The sequence below is a fragment of the Sus scrofa genome, chromosome 1 (genome assembly GCF_054392235.1).
Source record: "Sus scrofa isolate SSC_HxYL_T2T_F1_AM1 chromosome 1, Sscrofa_HxYL_maternal_Yorkshire_Landrace_v2.0, whole genome shotgun sequence".
Taxonomy (NCBI): domain Eukaryota; kingdom Metazoa; phylum Chordata; class Mammalia; order Artiodactyla; family Suidae; genus Sus; species Sus scrofa.
In genome coordinates, this window is record NC_139383.1 from 216714832 (window position 1) to 216740567 (window position 25736).

At 40.4% G+C, this 25736-nt stretch overlaps 1 protein-coding gene and 1 long non-coding RNA gene across 38 annotated transcripts in view; both read left to right on the top strand.

Moving 5' to 3' along the window:
* The first annotated feature begins 275 nt into the window (after positions 1-275).
* BNC2 (basonuclin zinc finger protein 2) overlaps positions 276-25736 on the top strand; it is a 448897-nt gene continuing 423436 nt past the window's right edge. For 25 of the 37 annotated variants that reach the window (XM_084984833.1, XM_084984694.1, XM_084984850.1 and 22 more), the window contains exon 1: positions 276-400. Coding sequence is in view for 7 of the 37 variants with exons in the window: in XM_021063323.2 (XP_020918982.1) it covers positions 398-400 (3 nt within the window). In the remaining 30 variants the exon portion in view is untranslated. Of the gene's footprint in view, positions 637-25736 lie in introns of all 37 variants that reach the window. The other 12 variants (XM_084984717.1, XM_013993540.3, XM_084984809.1 and 9 more) reach the window with 2 other exon arrangements.
* On the top strand, positions 19639-23847 carry LOC146407010 (uncharacterized). Its single transcript, XR_014821258.1, has 2 exons — positions 19639-20389; positions 21100-23847. It is a non-coding gene; the product is annotated as an uncharacterized LOC146407010 (long non-coding RNA).

The window sequence follows — 25736 nt, forward strand, 5'->3', positions numbered from 1 at the left end:
TTGTGGGGCTTGCAAATCCGCCCGAGGTCACCTCGCCCGCCGGTCCCCCCTCCCACCCCCCCCAACAGCCTCCTCCCTGGACAATCCGTTCCTTTTTTTTTTTTGTCCCGAGGAGCCGGGGGAACTCAGTAGGCTCCGACTTGGGGAGCGAGGGCGACCCTGGGCGCGGGTGTAAATCAGTCACCTGAGCGCAGAGGGGCCGCGGCGAGGGCGCGCGCGGGCGGGCGGGCGGAGAGAGGCGGAGGCGGCGAGAGCGGCCGCCCGGAGGAAATCGGGAGGGGGAGGGAAAGAAAGGCCGAGACAGAAGGAGCGAGAGGCGGCCGAGGGGCTGGTCCAGGCGCGGCCGCTAAGAGGAGACCAAGAGGCGGGGGCTGCACTTGACAACCAGCATGCCGAGATGGTAAGAAGTTTCCACCCTCCTTTCCTTTTTATTCTAGACTTCGGAAGAAAGGAGCCCCTCGCCCTTGCGCCTCTGGGGCCGCCCGGGGGCCGTGTTTTCCTCCAGTCCAGTGGCGGGAGGTGGAGGGGGGCGCTGGGTAGGGCGGGCGGGAGCGGATAGCCCCAGTCCACCCGGGCCCCTGCTGTGCTCTCGAAATCGCCCCTCAACTTGGCCCGAGTGGCGCAGGAGAACTCCAGGTGGGAGGGCGTGTGTGCGTGCGGGCTCGGGGGGCTCGGGAAGGTCGCTCCTCTCGCGGTCGGGGGGCAAGGTGAGCGGCAGGCGAGCGGGCGGCTCCAGGGAGTTGGGACGGGCCGGGAGGAAGGCGGGGGCTGATGGAGCGCTGGAAGGAGCTTGGGGCGGAGAGGAACGCGATTTAGACCCACGGTAACTTTTAAAACTTGCCCGCGAGTGCGGGACCGGCGACTGGGCGTGGGCGCCGGGGCGCGCTGGTGCGCTGCGCGGGGAGGACACAGCCATAGAGCCCCCAGCACCTCTGCCTTCCCCCACCTCCTCGCCCTCCCATTCGGGAACCCTTCCTTTGTAAATGAAGAAAATTTAGGAAGTGCTCCTGGAGGTTTTTGAAGAATATGCAAAACGCTGGGCAGGAAAATCAACCTTAAAGAGAGATTTTGTGGTGCAGTTCGGCAGGAGCCAATTTGTGTTACTTACACGTTGACTTCAAGGTGGCATTTGGGGCCCTGGGAGGGGGCAGGATTAAAATAAAAACAAGAAAAAAAAGCTGAGGTGAAATTCCCTGTAAAGTGAAGCTGAGATTAAATTAAAAAAAAAAAAAAGTTCCAAGTGCAAGTGGTGGAGGAGATGGGAAGGCGTTGCGAAGCGAGATTCCGGCACAGCCCCTGTGCCCGAAGCGGCTTCTCTGCAGCGAGGCAGCGGCCAATTAGTTCGCCTGGTGCTGAGCGCTCGTTCTGTCCGCTTTCGGGGAAATGATTTGTTAGAAATAGGGCTGGACCACTCCCCTCCTTTTAGTTTGCTTCCACCGTTTGCTGCCATTGTTACCCCACTTGGGGATCTGATATACTGTGTTCCGCATGTAGTTGGACTGTGTAAGAAAAAGGCAGATAGCGGGTTGGCATTCTTTTTCTTTTCCCTTCCCCCTAATGTGACATCTCTTGTTTCAGTGATCAAAGTCACGACTGGAGTGTAGGAGATGCGACTGTCAAATGCAGGCACAAAAAAAAAAAAAAAAAAAAAAAAAAAGTGAGCCCAAGACTGTGGTTACAGTAACGCTGACAGAAATTAAAGTGGTTTTGAAAGCAGCGTGCGATTTATGGTGGTTCCCATTTACCCTAGAGTCAAGCTGTTGTAAAAGTGATGTACAAAAGACATCATAGAATAATCCTATGTACCCAGGATTAAAGTGGCAGAAAGTGGCCTGTTTTATTTTTTAATGTACTTCATGGACAGTTGCAGTGGTTGGAACCTGTGTTTAAGTGGAGGCGTCATAACAAAATATTAAATATCTGTTTAGCACTTGAGTTTTTCTTCTAGCGGCATTTTACACAAGAAGAGTGTAAAAGCCAGTTGTAGGTATTCTTTTTCTTTCCTTTCCTCCTGGCCTAGATACTATTTATCTACACATCTATTCCCAAATACTAATCACTTTGAACAGTGGCTAAGCACATTTGTCACCCACTGCTTGGTATTTTGCAGTTTCAGATATTACTCTGCACACATACATTCTTTAAGTGGCGGAATTTATTTCTGGCACTGTTACTTAGTATATCTGATCTGCAGACTGTACTCAGGAGGAGTGAGACCCTGTACAAGTTAATGGAACTTCCTTTACCCTTTAGAATCACCCAAAAATCCCTTGTGAACTCTTATAGGGTATCTGTGTTTTATGTTATGTTTGTAGCTGCTTAATTTAAACCCTTCAGACTTAATGAAGTTCTTAACTGTAGCTGCTCTTCTCTTCTCGTTCCGGACAGAGTATTTAAAATCTAGATTGCTCATCACTTTACCAAAGTATGGGAGTATATTCACCTGAGGGAAGTGATTCTGAACCTGACCGTGAACTCAGTTTGAATATCATGTGAGAATAGTATCAAGCTGTGTTCCCCCCTCCCCTCACCCCCAGAATATTAGGTTAACTTGTTTGCTTGTAAAACTTTGGGGGAAAAAACCAACCTCACGTGATTTTAAAAAAGTAAATAGGAAGAAAATATTAATAGCTGGCATACATTCCCAATACATGACTTTTTTCCTTCGACCTGAAATGTAAGATATCTGTCAGGCAGGGATATGTGATTACAAAAAGCAGCAGACAAAAGCAGAGCTGACTATTGCTATATTAAAATGTAAGTGTTACAGTTTGAATTTTCAAGTGAGAGTTTTTGAGTTCAGTGCTTTACATAACATTTTGTCCTAATCTTGCTTGCTGTCAGGGATGTTTCATGGTTGTGCAATTGCTGCAGTCAAGAATGCCAATTTGCATTCCAGGAGTGTCATTTGATTACTTTTATCTGCACAGCTCCAAGACCGGCCCAGACCTCTCGTTTCATCTTGCCATGTCACGAGTCAATGCTGTGTCGTCTTTTCAAAAATCTGCCTGATTTAGACAAGAAAGAAAAGTACTTTCATGTTGCAGCCGCAGTCCCCTGCTAACTTGTCAGCAGCAGGATATGATTCACTTGGGCCCAGAAGAATGGAACAGAGAGGCGGGTTAGGCGGTTCAATAAAGCCCACGGACAGGTAGTGTGTGACATCCCCAGAGAACCGCAGTTAATGAAGAACAGGTCTGCTTAGTTCTCCACACGCTGACCTGGTGCTGTCCCCACAGTTTTCTCATTTGATCTTTCCCAGCAAATTGATCTTTTCTTGTATTTTTTTGCCTTCCAAGTTAGTCCTTGTGGGACTGAAATTAGCAGAGCAACTTAAGTTGGATAATACAGCTGTTCAGAAAAGAAGAAATTGGACACTGGCTCAAAAAAGGGCGGGAGGTGGAGGGGGGAGCTTTTCTTTTTGTTGTTGTTCCTAGGGATATTTCTTATATTAAGGAAGTCCAAAATAGGTGATGACTTGAAGGTAGTGGTTCCTTTTAGTTTAAATTTTAGGGTTAAGGCTTTTCATTTTAAATGTTTCTTGAGTATTTGAAAGATGGTCCTAGTAAGTAGGAGGAGTTCGATTTAGCATTTTTCATATTCATTTGTTTGAAATGACTTGCCAGTCGACCGTCTTTTATGGCTGTTGTAAGGTAGACTAAATATCAATGGCATACTTGGACGAGGTTATTTATAGTCTTCTAAATAACTGAAATCCCAAAATATCCAATACTGAATAGCCAAAAAGATTAAACAATAAAAGTTATTACCATTGGTGTGTATAAATATTATGGTACATGGATGTGTTTTCTACATATTACCATCAGCATCTTTTACGTAAACTCCTTATGCAAACTCCACAGATGACACTTAATACAATGTGTTTTTTTTTTTTTGTTTTTTGGTTTTTTTTAAATTTTCAAGATCCTGAATTTAAATGCAGGTTTTTAGAACTGAGACCAGATCACAAGCTGGAATTTCTGTAGATAATCACACATGTTGTTAGTTTTTTGAGATTAAAATTAATTTTTAGCAGGATGGGTAAATCTAAGTTGGGAATGCATGCGTATTTTAAACAGGTTAAAGTTTCACTGTAGAATTTTTATATAAAGCTTAGGTTCGAAGCAATTAATAGATTGTTAACTCATCTTGGACATAAGGAGCAGTGCTTTCTGAATTCCTCTGCAGCTGGTCTCATTTACCATCTACATCCTTACAAGACACAGTTGAAAAACATTTCTTGTGAAAGGGAGACAGCCTCCTCACATCTTTCCTGTTGGATGGGAATTAGATAGGATCATTGGTTAGTAAACTCCTCTCTGAAGAGCTAGAGGGAGCTTCATGATTTTATTAGATATACTTAAGGTTTTGAAAAAAATTACTCTGGCAATCAGAATGTTGCGGAAAAGAGTAGATAATGAATTCTGGCTCAGTGTTTAGGCTTGGAGGTGCTATTGTATTTTCTTTTTTTCCAGCTGTGGTAGAAGCAGCAGAACTTTCTACAAGAACAAATAGCTAAGATTTCTAGGGTTCTACCTTTCAGATGATCTGAAGATCAAGCAGAAAGCACCCAAGTGCATTTTAAATTTGTTTTGGTTTGCCGAGTGTTGTTTGTATTTTTGTCAGCTGATGGAGTTCTGTTAAAGAGGCCAAGCTTCAAAGTTCAATTAAAATTAACTTCCTCCAACTCATTGAGAGGGGGGATATACCTAATTTCTGTTCACTCAGGACAGACTCCTTTCTGAAGTAGTTCTCCACACAACTGCCATACTCTGGAGAGAAAACATCTTTAAAATAAATGCTTCATGATATGAGCATAAATAGTAAGCCATTTATAAAGCTGATCTATTAGGAATCAATAAATTAGTTAAATGTAAAGAAATAGAGCTTAAGTGGTATTAAATTCAATATTTGTTTAATTTCACATTTTCCACTAAAATTTGTAAGTTTAAAGGGTCATTGATCATAATTGCTCTTTAGTATTTATATGTTAGTTTTTAATAGCATTACTTTGGACAAACTTATTTACCATTTAAGTAAATAATATAATCCGGTGAGATAAACTACTCAGATTTGTCTTTTTTAAATCTCCTGCATAGTAGCTCTCATTATGTTGCTAGCCAATAAAAGTCTTTTATTTGTTGCTTATTAGAACCCTCAGTACACTCAAGAGTTCAGCTATAATTTAATTTGGCTGTTCAAAGAGGCTCCCTTGTTTTAAAACATGTTCTCAGTATGCTTTTACCATTTATTGTGAAGCTACATTCTAACTTGTGCATATGCATAGGAACAATTTTACAGATATATCATTTTTAATATTTTGTGATAGTAGAGTCATAACTTTTTGCATTTAAAAAAATCTCCCAACAATGTCTTTTTTTTTTTTTTTTTTTTTTTTGCTTTATTTTTCCCTTGACATTCTGGAGCATTTTTTTCTTGGTGATTTAAATGTTGCTACTTTTACAATTTAAAATCATTTCCCCAAGGAAAATACCCTTCCCTTTAGATGCAGTGAGTAAGGCATTGCAAAAAGAAAAAAAAAATTCAATAATTAAGAATTCTAGTTGACATTTCACTGTTACAGTCATTTAAAATTATCAAAAAAAGTTTGCCTAGGACTTTACACATTGCTAACATGTTAAATTCAGTTTCCTTCCAAAACTGCTGGGAAGTTTTGCAATGCCTAGAAGGTGGCTTGAGAGTTTTGGTGGTATATTTGGAACAAATCACTGAAGTCTAGGACTTGACTGTAGACCTCTAAGATGAGTGTCAGGAATTCTTCTGCAGGGAAGGCAGAATGTGGAATTGCTAACTGAGTCACTGCATATGTATCTTACCAGTGAGAATCACATGAAGCTGGCCCTCTGGATACAGTATTTAATAGTTGTCAAAATGTACAGTATTGTCTTGGAACTTGTGGTTCATGAGTTCATAGTCTGCTTTTTTTGTGTTTAGTACAAAGATGTAACAACCCACACAAAACATTTTTCTCTTATTATGACCTTACATTTGCCAAAGTGCCCCATGCTGAAATTCCTTTTCAGTATCTTTTTTTTTGCAGTCCAAATCCAGACGTGTACCCAGACACAAAAGCCTCTGTGTATAGCAAGCTGTTTTAAATATTGTGACTCGACGATGTGCTGTCCTTTCTCTGCTTGAGCCAAGGATCTCTGCTCAGTGTCTGTGGATTACCAAGCTCCTTCTTTATTGTACCTCTTGTCAACCATTCCTATTCATTTAACCTTTCATTAGTGTCTGTGCAGCTTCACTGTCTGGAAAGGCAAGGAAAAACCGAAAGGCCCCACTGTCACAGTTATTAGATTTCTCGGTTACATCCCAGCAACCATAAAGAAGTGAGAGTCGACACTATTGTCGTGCGTGCTGCTGTCCCGGGGTGCAGCCCTTCTGTGCATGTCAAGGACATGTGCCACATGTTGATATGCATCCCGGGGATAAATGCACAACATGGGGGATAGGCCGACTCTGGCAGTAATGAGCTTTGGAGGAGTTATTGCAGAGACCAATAGTTTGTGAAGGAATTTTGCTTAACAGGCCAAGGAGATAGACAGAGTTGAGGGCTGCCAAGATTTGCCTATGCAGAGCTGAAGTCAGTCACATTGTTTTCGGCTAAACTTTATTTGAGGGGAGAATCAAGTATGTTGGACAGCAAGGAAAAGTCTTATTTTCATTTTTTAATCTTTCTGAGTACACAAGTGCTATTTCCGCTGACTTCCATGCGTTGTAACTATTTTTTATGCACACCGAGTCATGTAGTGAATGGAGCTATTCGCAGCTTATCTTAATTCTTCCATATCTAGAAAAGAATTAAAAGATAGTTCGTAGATGTCATTTGCTTTAAAATCCATGTAAAACAATGTAGCCTATTTGTTTTCCTCTGCTGCTATTTTCCCATTTTGATTTCCCTCTAGCATAGTCTAGTGTTATCACTAGATTCTTTAAAAATGCATTTGCCTTGTTGCCTCAGTGCAAAGGGAGAAAAAGATGAGCATTGGATTATTTGCAAGTCATAGTAAAAACCAATATTTGCAGATTTTGGATTGGAAAATATTATTCAACATCTTAAACATTCATTGAATTACTTTTGAAGAAATCTCAAAACATTTGATAAGAGGTGGTAAATTATAATACGTTCATCTCTCTTTACCTGTAAGTTCGTTTTATTTTTTTTTTTTGAGTAGGAAAATCTTTGTTGTTAAGGCCAAAGACTAAATATTTTTGTCTTTCTCACTTAAAATAACTTTTTTCAGTTGACTAAACTCTTTTGGGATTCCCCAATACTTTGCAAACATATGAATGATTTGTTACCATTCCTTGTAAAATGATTTTTTTGGGGAGGAGGGGTCTGTACCCATGGCAAACGGAAGTTCTGAGGGCAGGAGTTGATCTTGCCCCATATCAGTGACCTGAGCCACTGCATGACAATGCTAGATCCTTAAACCGATGTGCCACCAGGGGAACTACTGTGAAGTAGTTTTTAATTTTAACTTGACCTTGCCTTTTTTAGCCAAGGCTAAATAGCTTTTTAATAATTGTATTTGAAACTTTTTCTCATAAGCTTTTCATGGCAGCTTGTGAATGTATTAATGGGTTAAGTATCTTTGTTTCAGGAGGAGAGATTTCTACACTCCTTTCTTCAGGTGGGATGTTCTCCAGGGAAATGTATATTCATTCAGTAATTGACAGTAAGTGCCCAGCCAGCCTAGGGCCATGTCCTAGTCCCTTGGCCAGTGAGTGGAAGCTCTGTGTAGATGGTAAGATAAATCTACTTCGATTATCTGAGGTGACCTGGTGGCTTTCCCGTAGACAAGGCCAGGGCGTGTTAATGTTCTCCCTTCTAATATTCCTGTTCCCATTCATTATGATTTGTGTTGGGAGAAGTAGATGAGAAAGGAGGGACTTTCAAGGTTATAATTTTAGCCACCACTCTCCCCAAAAATGAAAACAATAAAAACAAACCCTAGAGAATAGATCAGTGGCATGTGGTAATTCAAGAAAAAGAATGCATGGCAGGAGCTACACTAAAGGAATCCTGCACCTATTCTTCATCCCGTCAGTATCCCAGCTGGCTGACCGCGCCTTGGAAAGTAGTTGCACCACTGTCCACTCCAGAGTAAGAACAGCTATGGAACTGGGTTTAGAGGCAGGTCCCATGCTGGTCTGCTGAGGTCTGAGAGCCTCTGTTTCATTGTTTGTAAAATAAGTGAGTTTTGTAATTTGAAATTTCTTTCCAATTGGAACACTTTATATTTCATGTGATAGGTCTGTATAATCATAGCAGTTCACTATCTTTAATAGCTGTATTGAGATATAATTCACATACCTAACAATTCACACATTTAAAACGTGCAAGAGAGGGGAGTTTCTGTCGTGGCTCAGCGGAAACAAATCTGACTAGTGTCCATGAGGACACAGGTTTGATCCCTGGCCTTGCTCAGGGGGTTAAGGATTTGGCGTTGCCATGAGCTGTGGTTTAAGTTGCAGACGCACCTTGGATCTGGTGTTGCTGTGGTGCAGGCCAGTGTCTGTGGCTCTGATTAGAACCTTATCCTGGAAACCTCCATAGGCCACAGGTGCAGCCCTAAAAAGACCCCCATCCCAAAAAAAAGGTACAAGTATAACATTCCATGTATGGCCATAGCATCTTTATTTATTCATCCAGTGATGGACAATTTGGGTTGTTTCTACTCTTTTGTTATTATAAATAGTGCTGCTGAGAATATTTATGTACACATGTTCTATTTTCATTTTTTTAGGTATATACCTAGGGTGGAATTACTGAGTCAAGTGGGTCATGTGGCAGTTCTGTCTTTAACTTTGTGAGGAACTGCCAAGTTGTGCCAAGTTGTTTTCCAAAGCAGCTGCACATTTTTCATTGCTTCTAACAATCTGTAAGTTTTCTGAGCTCTTCACATCCTCTCCAAACTTGTTACAATTCATCTTTTAATTTTAACAACTTAGTGTGTGTAAAGTGTGTACTTTAGTGTGTGTAAAGTGATTTTGATTTGACTCCCCTTGATGATTACTGATGTTGAACATCATTTCATAAGCTTATTGGCCATTTAGAAATCTGTATAGCAAAAAGTTAAATCCTTTATCCATTTTTCACTTAGATTATTTGTCTTTTTATTGTTGTTGAGTTGTAAGAGCTCTTTATATATTCTGGGCACAGGTCCTTTACTAGATAAAAGATTTGCAAATATTTTCTCCCATTCTGTGGATTGTCTTATTTTTCTTCCTCTTCTTCTTTTTTGTCTTTTGTCTTTTTAGGGCCACACCTGTGGCATATGGAGGTTCCCAGGCTAGGGGTCTAATTGGAGCTATAGCTGCTGACCTACGCCAGAGCCACAGCAATGCCAGATCTGAGCTGTGTCTGTGACCTACGCCACAGCTCATGGCAACGCCAGATCCTTAACCCACTGAGCGAGGCCAGGGATCGAACTCGCAACCTCATGGTTCCTAGTCGGGGATTCATTAACCACTGAGTCATGATGGGAACTCCAAATTTGACTATTTTAAGTACTTCATAAATATGGAATCATGCAGTATTTGTCCTAATGTGAATGGATTATTTCACTTAGCATAATGTCCTTGAGTTTAACCCATGTTGTAGCACATGACAGGATTTCCTTTTTTTTAAGATGAATAATATTTCATTGTATGTATATGCCACATTTTCTTTACTCATTCATCCTTAGATGGGCATTTGGATTGAGCTAACTTCTTTGACTATTTTGAATGATGCTGCAGTGAATATGGATGTACAAATAACTTGGCAAGATTCTACTTTCAGTTTTTCTTTCTTTCTCTCTTTTTACGGTCACACAACATGGCATATGGAAGTCCACAGGCTAGGAGTCAAAGCGGAACTTGAGTTGCCAGCCTACACCATAGCTGCAGTGACATGTGATCTGAGCTGCATCTCTAACCTATACTGCAGCTCAGGGCAACGCCTGATCCTTAACCCACTGAGTGAGGCCAGGGATCAAACCTACATCCTCAAGGATACTGGTCAGATTCATTTCTGCTGAGCCATGATGAGAACCCGTCTCTTGGGTATATATCCAGAAATGGAGTTGCTGGATCATATAGTACATGGAAGACTATATCTGATTGTTTTGATTTGAATTTATCTGATGATTAATGATGTTGAGCATCGCTTTATATGCCTGTTGGCCATTTGTATATTTTCTTTGGGGAAATGTCTGCTTAAGTCCTTTGCCCATTTTTAATTGGATTATTTGATTTCTGGTTGAATTATAGCAGTTCTTTATACATTCTCAGTATTAACCTCTTGTCAGAAATATAGTTGGTAAATATTTTCTCCAATTCAATAGGTTGCTTTTTCACACTGTTGATTACTTTCTTTGCTGTACAGAAGTTTTTAAGTTTGATATAGTCCCATTTGTCTTTTTTTATTCTGTTGCCCTAACAGTTTACTTTTATTATTTATTTATTTTTGTGTTTTTTGGGGCTGCACCTGCAGTGTATGGAAATTCCCAGGCTAGGGGTCTCTTACTGGCCTACATCACAGCCACAGCAATGTGGGATCCAAGCTGTGTCTGCGACCTTCACCGAGCTAATAATGGCCTTAACCCACTGAACAAGGCCAGGGATTGAATCCAAGACCTCATGGATACTAGTTGGGTTCATTACTGCTGAACCATGATGGGAACTCCAAGCAGTTAACTTTTAAAATTCAGAATTATACTTCCCACTGTGGCTCAGTGGGTTAAGAATTCAACTGAAGCAGCTCTGGTTGCTGGGGAGGTGTGGATTCGATTTCCAGCCTGGTGCAGTGGGTTAAAAGATCTGGCGTTGCCACAGCTGTGGTGTAGGACACATCTGTGGCTCAGATTCTACCCTTGGCCCCAGAACTTTCATATGCCACAGGTGCAGTCATGAAATAAAAAAAACACAAAACCTCAGAATTACCTGAGAATTACCTGATCCTCAGAAGAGTAAAGGCTACATTAAGAAAGTACATCTATTGTTAGGGTAAAAAATTCTTGGTGCTACTCCAGGGAACATTTGGTAGTCAAAAGATGATGGGTCTTAGCTCCTTATGGAACACCTTGGTTTTACTTTGATGTTTCTTAATTATCATTGAGTTTAAACACATTCTAGGTGTTGTGTATAAGAGATACACTTCATGCCCTGGAGGGTAGAATTAAGTATCTAGAAATAGTTGTTTTTGGTTTTATAAATACCTCAAAAGGAAAGGAAAAAAACATTATTGAGAACATTTTTCTTCTTAGATATTCCATTGTTTAATTAAAAAACACCACCAGTGATTAAATCCAAAAATTATTGATTGCTCTCAAACTCAAACTAACAGGTCCACTTAAGTTTTAAATGAGTATCGTGTTTAAATCCAGCATGGCACATTTGGAAACATGAGCTTGTTTTAAAGTTTACCTGACAAATTCTGTAATTAAAATACCTCATTGATGAATTAGAGAAACTTTAGAGCAAATGAAAGATAACCTAACTTGGAGGCAGCTATGTTGTATCATTGATGTGTTTGAAAGATGAAGTTTGGAGTTCCTGCTGTGGCGAAACAGGATCAGCAGCTTCTTGGGAGCGCTGGGATATGGATTAACTCCCTGGCACAGTGAGTTAAAGATCTAGCATTGCCATAGCTGTGGTTTAGGTTGCAGCTGCAACTTGGATCTGATCCCTGGCCCTGGAGCTCTCTATGCTTCAGGGCTGCCAAAAATGAAAAAAAAAAAAAAAAAAAAAGAAGAAGAAAAGATGGTGTTTTCTTATGGTACACAGGGTTAAGGATCCAGCATTGTCATTGCAGTGGCTTGGGTTGCTGCTTGGCGTGGGTTCTGTTCCTGGCTCAGGAACTTCCACGTGCTACAGGTGTGGACCCCCCCCGCAAATACTTTCACATAAAGGATTTATGTTTATTCGTTGGTCTTTGCAGCTTTTCTTATGTTCATAAACAGCAAACAGTTACTGACATGACATTTCTGTGTGTAGAAGACAATAATGAATCATGAGTAGAGCTAATGAAATTGTGTGTGTGTGTGTGTTTGTGTGCGTGTGCATAGAAGCATCAGTAACTGATGTTTTCAGTTTCCTTATGGAGAAAGCAGAAAAGCAGGGTTTACTTAAATTTTATTTTGGGGCATGTGGGGGAAGCATTTGACACTGACGTATATTTTCGTACTGCAGTGATACCTAGTACATTGTTTTTTTATGGTTTCAGGTATGTATGGATGGTGTGGATGAACATTGAGTGCATCACTGGTTGTTTTATCAATAACATCAGATTGTATTTCTGAAATAAAGATATGCCAGAGTAATCTGTTACCAGCCAGCAAGTAAATGTTTGTTGCTCTCTGAAGAATAACTTGCTGTAGATTTGCATGAAACGGCATTAGGCAGGTACTGATTTGGTAAAAAATAAAAGATGGCTTTTTAAGATGATCAGGTTTTTATATTAAGCTGTACATTTGGCGAAAGCATGGGACTTGTAGTTGTCTCTTTTTCCACAGTGTAACATACTTTTGAGTTATTTTAGATTGTAATTAAACAGAGGTTTGCGTTTCTGTGATATACATGATACCCTGTTAGGTGATGTAGGTCTTACAGATGAGGTAGAAGCTTTGACCCTAACATGAAGGAACACAAAGTTAATATGCAGGAGGATATTCATTATCTTAAAAGAATAACCTTAGTCCAGGGGATTGCCTCTGGTCTTTGTATGTTTAGAAATCTGATATTTTCAGGACACCCTTGAAAGAGATCAGTCCTTCATGGACTCAATCAGTTTGTTCGCTGACTGAAAGGGTGGAGATGACACACCCATGCCCATGTGCACGCATGCACGCCATGTGAACATGTGGATTTCTGCACACTGTACTAGTTGGAATACTCCCATACTCCTTTTGGCATGCTAAGCACATTCTCTCCTTTGCAGGCACATATAAGTAGGGAGTCAAATTATAATCCAAATACTGCTCATTGCTTTATGAGCTTGGAATTTGAACAGAGAATATTAGAGATGGAGATGAAGGATGTAAGGACTCTTACTGTACAGAAAACCTTTCCAGTAGCCTCTGTTGTTTACAACGAACATTTCAGACTCCTCTCACCTAGGCTGTGCTTGGAAGAGTGAGCATTGATAAAATTGACCCCAGTTGTTTTTTCTGCACCTTCTGACTGATAAATTCTTTTCCTCTGGCTTTGCTATTAATATTCTCAAGCAGATATTAGTGAACTGTCCTGGGAGCTACTTGTTAAGGTGACTTTGCATATGTTTGGCTTTTTATGGATCTAATGCAGATGGCAGTCTCATTTTACTCATTTTCAGTTTCTTGGGAGATACTTCATGCTACTACCTGACATGTAATATGGTTTCTATATGGGTAGGTGAGAATGATGAAGAGCCACAGGATAAGACATCAGTTTTCTGGAGGAAAAAAGTGTATATTGTTTTCTTCCAAAAAATAATAAGGCTTAAGACTAGGTACACACCTTCTAGAGAACTTTTCTGTTGTAGAGAAACATCTTAATCTGAGATTGGCCTCATATGTAGATAGACTCCATTCCGAACTAAAGTCATTTGACAGGGGGTATGTGGGTGTGTTTAATCTCTGCATCTATTTTCTGTGCCATACAAAAGTTCCTCAATTACTTTGTCCTTCTCCTTTCCATTAAATAATTAGAACCAAGATTAGATTTTTTAAATTAATTAATTTATTTATTTTTGTCTTTTTGCCTTTTCTAGGGCCGCTCCTGTGGCATCTGGAGGTTCCCAGGCTAGGGGTCTCATAGGAGCTATAGCCGCCGGCCTATACCATAACCACAGCAATGCCAGATCCAAGTTGTGTCTGGGACCTACACCACAGCTCAAGGCAACACCAGATCCTTAACCCACAGAGCGAGGCCAGGGATCAAACCTACAACCTCATGGTTCCTAGTCAGATTCATTAACCACTGAGCCATGATGGGAACTCACCAAGATTAGATTTTAAAGATTGTTAATGTTTCACGTTGTATGATATTCAACATCTTTTTGTTGTATTATTTCATGGGTGCCAAAAACGACCAAAAAGTTAAATCTGTACCTTTGACTTTGTATTGGTTGATGCGAGAAACTTCCCAATTAGTTTCTTTTTTTTTTGTCTGTTTACTTTAGTCTTTTGTTCCTTTTATAACTCTTTAATATGAGTTAGATTTTGGCTAGGGAAGGATTTGTATGGGGAAGAAAATATGGGAGTATAAGGCATTAAACATGCACTGAGCCCAACTCTTAGTGGACAAGGGAGCCTCCTGTTGCTATGGTTTCCTTAGATCTAGCTTCACTTTCATCCTTGTGACCCTGTTTTAGTCTGTAAGTTTCAGAGTAGTTGTGGTACAGTTGTGTGGTGGGAGAGTTTCATCATTTAAACCCACAAGGTTTAATACATCCCAAATTTTAAATTTGAAAAGGTGTCAGAACCAGTAATTAAGTGAGAGTGATGATGGAGAGAATGGAGAACTTTCACAGGAAATGTTGAACATTGATAAAGAAACATAGAAAATACTCCTGCTGTGGCGCAATGGAGTCTGTGGCATCTTGGGAGCGCTGGGACACAGGTTCAATCCCTGGCTCGCCGCAGTGGGTTAAGGATCTGGCACTGCCGCAGCTGCAGCTTAAGTCTCAACTGTGGCTGGATCTGATCCCTGGCCCGGGAACTCCGTATGCTGTGGGGTGGCCAAAAAAAACCAAAAACAAAACAAAACATCGGGAGTTCCTGTTGTGGTACAGTTGGTTAAGAACCTGACGTAGTATCCATGAGAATGTGGTTTCAGTCTCTGGCCTCGTTCAAGTGGATTAAGGATCTGGTGTTGCCACAAGCTGCAGCATAAGTTGCAGATGCAGCTCGGATCTGTTGTTGCTTTGGCTATGGTGGATTCGCCCCCTAGCCTGGGAACTTCCATGTGCTGCCCCTGTGGCCATAAAAAGCAAGGGGTCAGCCAGAATGAGTGCCATGAGACTGATATTTATGTGATTCCCCCGTCTCCCTGTTCACCATGGTTTCCCCCAGAGTCTCCTCCTCTGTGCTCATCATCTACTGGTCAAGTCCTCTTAGAGCTGTCTCCTGCCTACCACCCTTTGGCCATCACCCTGGTCCGAAGCCCCCACCCCTCTCCCTGGAATCTGCAGTATCTTCTGACTGGCTCACTGCTTCTTCACTTGGCCTCTCCTGCCCACTACACCCAGACTACTTTTCACACTTCCTCTATCACAAAACCTTCCAGTGTCTTCTTTCATCTTATCTTACCTGCAGTGAAATCCAAACTCTTGCTGTGACTGAAAAGGGTGTGAGATGTAATTCTTGCTCAGTGCTCCAAAATCATCTCCTTCTACTGCTCACTCTGTTCCCATTAGCTGACCTTGCTGTTGGCTCAGTGTGCCACATCTGTACCTAACGCAGGCCTGGCAGGCCTCTGCACATTGTCTTCCTCTGCCTGCAGTGCTCCTCTCCCAGATTTTGGCATGGTTTCCTCTTTCATTTCATTCATGTCTCTTTGAAAATGTCATTCTTTCAAAGAGAACGTACTGACAACTTTCCTCCCCTGGCTGTGTCTTTACACTGTGTTTCCTCTGACCTATCCTGCTCTTTTTTCCTTCATAGCATTTACTGCCACTTGCAAACATATTTAATTTTTTGCTTATATATAGTTTATTATTTGTTTTCCCCCTTTCTGCCAGGATGCCAAACTCCAGGGACCTTTGACTGTCTTAATTTCTAAATTTTCTAAATTTAGTTACTTAATGTCTGCTACCTATAGCACTGCCTGGTTAGGGAAACACTCAATAGGCGTTTATTGAATGAATGAATGTACCTGCATATGATTTTTCTTATAATCATTAACAGATTCCTTATCAGTTTTTTTCAGGTTGTAGTTACTTCATGGAGGGTTATTTATATTATTAGGTGTTGCAGTTTTCTGAACTGCTTATTGAAGCAGTGGTTTCCAGGGTAGATGTGAATACCCCAAAGGGTGTGCAGAAGTTGTCCTATAAGAACATGAAATTCTGTTTATCTCATTCTCCTATTTTTATGTTTGTGTTTTAGAATGTGCATGTTATCTTACAGTATATACGTAAGAGGTTCATTGTGCCGTCAAAATTTTGAAATTGTGAATTGAGCCTAATCTGGACAAGGATGGTTAACTTTGTTTAAAGCCAAATATATTTCTGTAGTCAGGTGATTTCACAGATTTTGTGCTTTTGAATAATAAGGTGGTCATACCACTGGTGAGAATGTGTTAAGTCCTTCCTATTATTCAGAAAATTGCACAGATCTGATATTGGGTTGGGAGTGAGATATATGAAATACAGCATGCCTGTATTTATATATATTTATATATATTTATATATATATTTCTTAATCTTCATCTTCTGGTGGAATTTTCAGGTCAGAAGAGGTCCTGTGATGGGGGCCTTTGTGCTTGCACTAACCTATATAAGGAGATGTTTAGCTCTATTAGGGATGATTGAGTTTGCTGCCTGATTGGTCTGTTTTTTGGTGATCTTTGCTTTTTGTTGATCTTTGAATAATTCTTTTCCCTTATTTTTAATAATTCAAAATTTTTTTTTTTTGGTCTTTTTCCGGGGCCGAACCAGCGGCATATGGAGGTTCTTAGGCTAGGGGTCCAATTGGAGTTGTAGCCACTGGCCTACACCACAGCCAAAGTAACGCAGGATCCAAGCTGTGTCTGTGACCTACACCATAGCTCATGGCAACGCCAGATCCTTAACCCACAGAGTGAGGCCAAGGATTGAACCTGCAACCTCATGGTTCCTAGTTGGATTCATTAACCACCGAGCCACAACGGGAACTAATAATTCAACTTTTTAATGAAGCTTATTTAATTGGATACTTTGAGGACTTCTGTTTCTTCAAACAACTGTATTGAGATAAAATGTAAGTATTGTACAATTCACCATTGTTTTACAGTTCCATTTTGTAATTACAACATATGCAGTTTCGAAGACACTAAGGGGAAATAAATGATAAACTTAGAATTTTGAAGGAATTCTAGTTAGGTGTTCATTTTAGTACCTTCTCAATTAAAGAAAGTTTTTTAACATTTGAAGAACTTGTTAGTAAAATGTTTGATAGGATTCATAAACTTTAATGAAGCACTGAAGTAATTAATATACTAATCAGTGTGCTAAGGAAACTTGAAAACCACAAATAAGCAGACACAAATAAGTATTACTCTGTATAAAATACTCATGCCAGAAGTCATACACTGATGGTGTCATAGCTTAAGATATTTTTGGAGCTCTTCACTTGACATTGGCTTTGGATGGTCTGTGTCTGACTCTTCTAAGTATCCTCAGTGCTCACAAATTTTCTGTGACAAAAGTTTTGATTTTCACTTAAGCCTGATGAACACAGTAGGTGATAAAGCCAGATAATTCTGTTTTGGGCAAGAAAAGAATTGGCACAATTGAATTTTTTTTTTTTTTTTTTTTTTTTTTTTTTTGGTCTTTTTAGGGCCGTACCTGCTGCATATGGAGCTTCCCAGGCCAGGGGTCTAATCGGAGCTATAGCTGCTGGCCTGCTCCATAGCCACAGCAAGGTGGGATCTGAACCGCGTCTTCGACCTACACCACAGCTCATGGCAACACCGGATCCTTAACCCACTGAGTGAGGCCAGGGATCGAACCTGCAATCTCATGGTTCCTAGTTGGGTTTGTTTCCATTGTGTTATGAGGGGAACTCCAGATTATTTTTGGGGGGGGACTTTTTATCTCTCTCTATGTATATATGTATCTCTCTCTCTCTCTCTAAATATATATAGATCTCTCTCTATATATATCTATATATAGAGAGATGATGAATTGGCTCTGGAAATAGTCATAAATGCAGAATTCCAGAAATGTTTTGAATGATACTAGCTTTGTTGGAATGAACACAGTGTCTTGAGGTGACAAATGAGACATATTGATTATTTTTCCCCACTAGTAATGGAACTTCCTTATATCCATAGAAACTCATTTGGCTATAGAAGACTGGGTGGGAGATTTTTGCATGTGTATATTTACACACACATCCTGTCTGTCTTTTTTTTTGAGGGGGGGACACCCCCATAGCATATGGCAACACCTGGACCAGGGATTGAACCCATGCTGCAGCAGCAACAACGGATCCCCAGCCTGCTGAGCCACAAAGGAACTCCCATGCATGCATATTTTTTTTTTTTTTGGTATTTTTGCCTTTTCTAGGGCTGCTCCTGTGACATATGGAGGTTCCCAGGCTAGGGATCTAATCAGAGCTGTAGTGGTCAGCCTATGCCAGAGCCACGGCAACACGGGATCCAAGCCGCGTCTGCGATCTACACCACAGCTTATGGCATCACTGGATCCTTAACCCATTGAGAAAGGCCAGGGATCGAACCCGAAAACTTACAGTTCCTAGTCGGATTTGTTAACCACTAAGCCACAACGGGAACTCCCATGCATGCATTCTTATAAATGCTTTTCTACCCATCAAATCATGTCAGTATTTTGTAGTAATACTGAATACTTATGTAACTCAGCTCCATGTGGTAAGTACCCGATAGATTTTACTTCAGTGTAAATCTTGTGGAATTGGAGTAAAATTTATAGATTGTGGCCTGAGGGGACCTCTGAGACAAGAATATCAAGAAATTTTTTTTTTTTTTTTTTTTTTGTCTTTTGTTGTTGTTGTTATCTCTTGGGCCGCTTCCACGGCATATGGAGGTTCCCAGGCTAGGGGTCCAATCGGAGCTGTAGCCACCAGCCTACGCCAGAGCCACAGCAACGCGGGATCCGAGCAGCGTCTGCAACCTACACCACAGCTCACGGCAACGCCGGATCGTTAACCCACTGAGCGAGGGCAGGGACCGATCCCGCGACCTCATGGTTCCTAGTCGGATTCGTTAACCACTGCGCCACGACGGGAACTCCAAGAAAAATTTTAACCAAGATATGAGGCTGCAGAAGTGCTCCAGGATATTAAGTAGTTTTATGTAGAGCTCTTTGGCTAGAAGTTAGAAGTGTTGTCACATAGACTATATTGTATACTTTTTAGTTCAGCAAATCTGTATATGTTGGGCATAAATACATACTAGGGATATGAGAAAGCTAGTGAAGTACAAGTGTGTGCGCATAAACCGGCAGTCTTGTCCATACAGACAGAAGTAAAAGGAAAAAATAGTTGCTCAATGGGAATATGAGTTTTTTTGTTTTTTTGTGCTTTATGATTTGTTTTTGAATTCTGGTGAGCTATATATAGTTTGTCCTAACAGTCTTTGATTAGATTATTTATGATTACTTTCTGGTTCTTAATTAAGAAACTCATTAGTACCTTGGAAGACCTCTGTTGTTAAACCTTTTCAATTCATCTTCCAACCTTTTCTCCACAGCATGAACTGCTAATTTGCATGGAGCCTGTAGATATCAGCATAATTTTATTCTTAAAAATATTGAGCAATTCTGAAAATTCAGTCTTATTTTGTGAAATCACACCCACATGCTATCTTGACGTGTGTAGAAATTTTTTAGGAATGAGAATGCAAGAATAAAAAGAAACACGTTTAACACCTAAAAAGTTAACTTTAGATGCCTTTTAATTCCTCCAGAGTTCTCTGAAACCATGGCACTTTCTGATTTGGAAGAAAGTTAAGACCGAACAGTGTCGGAAGTGCAGGTTAGGATCAACTTTTCTTGTGTTAGCTGTAGTCTTGTGGGTGTTTTCTTTTAGGCAAACTGAATATGTACTTATACGTAACTACTGTACTGAGCTTCTTACATGAGTCTCTTGGCAGGCCCTGTTATGAGATGGAAAGCTCTGCTCAACCAAAACATAAGTGCATCATTAACACTGTCTTTGTAGGAACCACGTGTCCTGTGTTCATGGACCATTTGGCCCATAAGATGGGGTTTGTCATAGTTCATTGTCATGTACGATGACTCCTGTGGGAGTGTAAAGTCTAGCTGCTTTACCTTGGATGGGTTCTCAATGTTTTATCTTGTTCCAGGGTGGCTTATTATACTCGAATGCACTTAATTACAAGCTTTATGTTTTCCAACACCCATTCACAGTACCTCCTCTTCACTACACCTGACTTTGCCAGTGGACTTTGATGTGAAGATTGAGGGCCCTGTATGACTTGGAAAATGGAACCTGTCAAACTTAAAATCTGCTTCCATTTTTTGGTTTTGTTGCTTTGCCATGAGATTTGGGACCTTTCCGGGTTTTTAGGGTTAATTTTTTTTCAGGAAAAGAAATGTGTATTTTATAAGAAACCAAAGAAAAGCACCATTTATTAATATTGACTGAGAGTTCCCGTCGTGGCTCAGTGGTTAATGAATCCGACTAGGAACCATGAGGTCACAGGTTCGATCCCTGGCCTTGCTCAGTGGGTTAACGATCCGGCGTTGCCGTGAGCTGTGGTGTAGGTTGCAGACGCTGCTCGGATCCCGCGTTGCTGTGGCTCTGGTGTAGGCCAGTGACTACAGCTCCGATTTGACCCCTAGCCTGGGAACCTCCATATGCTGCGGGAGCGGCCCAAAGAAATAGCAAAAAGATCAAAAAAAAAAAAAAAAATTGACTGGTTTTCAGGATATCATAATAGATTGAGTTTTGTTGTTATTGTTGCTGCTGGGTTTTTTTTGGCTGTCCTCCTGGAATGTGGAAGTTTCCAGGCCAGGGATCAAACCCGCACTACTGCAGCAACCTGAGCCTCTGCAGTGACAACCCATGGTCCTTAGACTGCTCTGCCACAAGAGAACTCCAGTTTTATTGTTTTTATAAACTACTGCATCATAAATTTACTTCTAATAAAATCTTTGAATCCAGGCCTAAACCAAGACCCTTCCTTAAAAAGGGGATGTTTTGGAATATTTCTTTTCTTTTTTTCTATTTTTTGCTTTTTAGGGCCACACCCATGGCATATGGAGGTTCCCAGGCTAGGGGTCTAATCAAAGCTGTAGCTGCCAGCCTATGCCAGAGCCACACGAAGACCAGATCCGAGCTGCATCTGTGACCTACACCACAGCTCACAGCATCGCCGGATCCTTAACCCACTGAGTGAGGCCAGGGATCGAACCCGCAACCTCATAGTTCCCAGTCAGATTCGTTTCCGCTGCGCCACAATGGGAACTCCTGGACTATTTCTTCTAATCCTTTGAGAATAAACACAGTAGAATCTTATAGAATTCCATCTTCTTATGTATATATGTAATCTGTGTCTTTAGTTTCCTAAATTTGCTCCTCATTTGAGCTTAATCATACTTTATTATAATTAATTGTTCATATAGCTATCACACATGCTGCTCTGTAGATTCTTAGGCATGTAGTTATTATTGTGATTATTATTTTTGGTATTTTTAGGGCCAAGCTGGAGGCATATGAAAGTTCCAAGGCCAGGGTTGAATTGGAGCTGTAGCTGCTGGCCTACACCACAGCAATGATCTGAGCCATGTGTGCAGCCAACACCATAGCTCACAGCCGTGCCGGATCCCTGACTTGCTAAGTAAGGCCATGGATTGAACCCGTGTCCTCATGGACATTAGTTGGGTTCATTACTGCTAAGCCACAGAGGGAACACCTTAGGCATGTAATTATTATCTTTTCATTTCTCTTCCCTTCTTTTCCCACTTCTCTTTTCTCTGTCTCTGTCTCTCTCTCTCACTCTGTCTCTCTCTCTTCTTTTTAGGGCTGCACCCTTAGCATATGGAAGTTCCTAGGCTAGGGACTGAATCCGAGCCTTAGCTGTGACCTACACCATAGCTGCAGGAATGCCGGATTCTTTAATCACTGCCTGGGGCTAGGATTGAACCTGCGCCTCCACAGCAACCTGAGCCACTGTAGTTGGATTCTTAACCCACTCTGCCATAGCGGGAACTCCATCTTTTCATTTTTCCATCTTCATCATGATCCTAAATGGATCATCATTTAGTAATGTATTTATTTAATAGTTTCATGTTTTAGTTTTTAAAGCTTTGCCTACAATTTTGGTTTTGGGATATCTTGGCAGTACATCCTGGACAAACTTTTAAGGGTCAAAGTTAAATTATACTGCCTTGTATATTCTATTTTTAGAATTTAGTGTTTTCATCCCTGATTGAGAAATCCATGATGAGGATTATTAAACTTTAAAAAGTATTTGGTCAAATCGCAGCCTTCTTAAGAAGGTGATTTCTTTTTTACCAAATGAATTTTATAAAGTCAACTTTACTTAATTTGTAATGAAGGCACAGTGAAAGCCGCAGGGTGGTTTTTTTTCCCTGAGAAATCTTTAAAGAGTTGTTTAAACAAATCAAAATATGCTTATAACTTAAGAGAAATAATTTGATGTGGCAAGTTTTAAATTAAAAAAAAAAAAGACATATACACATGCACACATGCACACTGCATAACCTTTCTTTGAGTCTTTAGTTCAAGTCCTCCGTCATATAATGCCAAAAACTTTGTTCTGAGCTGCGTGTGTGTTGAAACATGTATTCCTGTCCTAGTGTCATTACTAATTATATCTCTCGTATGCTTACTTCTAGTAATTGGAAAGTAGACCTACCGCAGCAGAGGATTTAACGTTGAGTTTTATCTGGAAGACCTGCTGTAGAAATCAAATTTTTGACCATGTAGCAACTTGACATTGCAAACTGATATTACTATTTTAAATATCATCTACTTTGTGTTTTGCAGAAAGAGTGTACTCTAAGGGAAGAAAAATTTTAGGGATTCTTAAAAGCATAACTGTCTTGACCAGGAACAATACACTAATACTGACTCACTTTGCAATTTCAACTGTGATTGTTCATTTATGAATTGGAAATGGATGGTCTAGTGTTGTACTAGCAAAACTGTATAGGGTTTCTTTGTACTCAAAGTTTGTCAGAAGGTTGTGGCTGGTGGCAAATTTGATGGTGCTTTGGTCACTTAATCTTCATGGATTGGTATAAAATAATTGGGGGCTTATTTTATGAAAATGTGCTGAGTAGAATTTTCACTGACTAGTTTAGAAATCCTGCCTTGGACATGCTTGTGACTGGGGCAACAAATAGCTTGTAATATGCACCAGCATGTATGAAAATATGTGGTCCTTGTCCCTGCCTGCTGCAAGAGGACTTTACCCATCTTCAGTCTGAGCTGCAGTCTTGTTGCAATTAAAGTCTTAGGGCTGGGAGCAGTTAATGCTGGTGATAGATTGTGGTATTTAGCGTTGTGCTGTGTTCCCTGGTGAGTTCTGTAGACTTACAGGATTCTAGTCAGAACTTGGGAAAGACCATACCAAAGAATTTGTGGTGATTAAATGTCTTTGAAAGTGAGAAATACAATGACTTTTCTTATTAATAGGCAGACCTTTTGGGGTTTGCTTAAAGAAATAGTGAAAAAATTATGCAGCTCGGATATTGATAATCGTTTAAAATTTAACTCTGAAAATGTTAGATTTTCTTTTTTCTTAAGTTAAAGTATTCCAGCTTTGAAGTTTCTTTCCTTTCATTCTTTCATTATAGTTAAAAATAAAACTCTACAGTTCTGTATTTTAAATTTTGCTCTATTTTCTACTAAATCAGTTTTTATAAGTTCTGGGTTGTTTCTGTCCTATGATGACTTTAGTATTCAGAGACATTGAACTTGAACATTTTGTATTCTAAAATGTGGGGTTTGGATTCTTGGTATAACTCTTGTGTTTTGAAAACTGAACTCCCAGTGGTTTCTCTCTAATCAGTATATCGTGACCTGTTACATTAAAAAGTTAGATGGTCTAAGCCATGTAACTTTTGAAGACTGTGACTGTAAAAAGCATGCATTAAATAATGAAAGTGTCTTTCCATTTTTTAAATGTTCATTGCTCTTTGAGTTTTTGTGGTGTCAATCAAATGAATGCCAGTGTTTGGTTTTCAGAATAAATGACAGTGGAAATCTGAATTTGCTTCTAATGGGCTCCATAAGAGAAAGGGTGGTCTCAAAATGTGAGGTACCCTGGGGGTGCTTGAGAGTGTCAACCTCCAGCCTGACTGACAGGAACACCTTCTCCCTGATCAGTTGACAGTGAAATACTGATGGAGGGAGATGTGAAGGCCTGTCTGGGTTCTGAACCTGGGGGTGCTGCCACCTCCACATGGTGTTTGGAAATCTTGGGATATGGTTTTGTTGGTCACAAGTGCCTGGATTGTAGTGCCTCCTGCTACGTAATAGGCCAAGGACTGTCCCAGCTGCAGAAGAATTTACCTTCAGTGATGAATTATTCTGCCCAAAATGTCATTGCCTCTGCTGGGAATCATTAGAGAGTTACTGATAGAATCATTTTTACTATTATTTTTCACTTTTTTTCTATTTCCCCCCAGAATTCACACCTGACTTTTTTTTTAAAGAATGTTTCTCTTTCCCTTTCTTTCCTTCCTTCCTTCCTTTCTTCCTTTCTTCCTTCCTTCCTTTCTTTCTTCCTTCGTTCCTTCCTTCCTTTCTTTTTCTTTTCTTTTCTTTTCCTTTCCTTCCTTTCCTTCCTTTCCTTTCCTTTCTTTCCTTTCCTTCCTTTTCCTTTTCCTTTTCCTTTCCTTTCCTTTCCTTTCCTTTCCTTTCCTTTCCTTTCCTTCCTTTTCCTTTTCCTTTTCCTTTTCCTTTTCCTTTCCTTTTCCTTTCCCTTCCCTTCCCTTCCCTTCCCTTCCCTTCCTCTTTCTCTTTCCCTTCCTCTTTCTCTTTCTCTTTCTCTTTCTCTTTCCATAGTTGACCCCTGAACAACACAACGCAGCATTGAATGGCATGGGTCCACCGCTTATTCACCACTTTTTTCAGTAGTAAATACTACAGTAGTAACATTACTTATTTTTTTTTTTCTACACCTGTGCCATGTGGAAGTTCCTGGACTAGGGATTGAACCTCTGCCACAGCAGTGACTTGAACATCTGCAGTGATGAGCTGGAGCCTTAACCTGCTGCCCCACAAGGGAACTCCAGTACTACATGATTTGAAGTTGGCTGAATCCCAGATGCATTACTGGGAATATGGGAGGGTCAACTATAATTTATTCAATTTTCGATGGCATAGAGGGGTCTGTGTCCCTAACACGTGTTGCTCAAGAGTCAGCTTTGTATACTTGATTGCAGCTAACAAATGGAACCCTAAATTTCACTTATTGGTGCTTTTGAGTAAATAGATTTCTAAAGGTATATGGATATTTTATACACTTTGACATACTAACAATATTTAGTTATGAGCCCCCAAGTCAAATCAGACAGATGCACTTCTGCAAATAACCATTATATTGTGTGTAAATGTTTGGCAAATGTGCATATTATATAAGTGTGTTGAAACATGAATCTAATTTTTTCTAATTAAAGAAAATAATTACCTTGGGAGTTCCCATTGTGGCTCGGTGGTAGTGAACTTGACTAGTATCTGTGAGTATGTGGGCATGATCTCTCGCCTTGCTCAGTGGGTTAAGATCCCAGTGGTGTTTTGAGCTGTGGTAAAAGTTGGGGATGGGACTTGGATCCAGTGTTGCTGTGGCTGTGGTATAGGCCAGCAGGTGCACCTCTGATTCAACCCCAAGCCTGGGAACTTCCATATGTTGCAGTTGCGGCCCTAAAAAGAAAAAAAAAATTATCTTTGTGAGCAATCACTATAATACTGATTTTCTTTTTCATTTTTGACTGCCCTGCAGCATATGGAGTTCCAGGGCCAGCGATCAGATCTGAGCCACAGGTGTGATTTATGCCACACCTGTGGCTA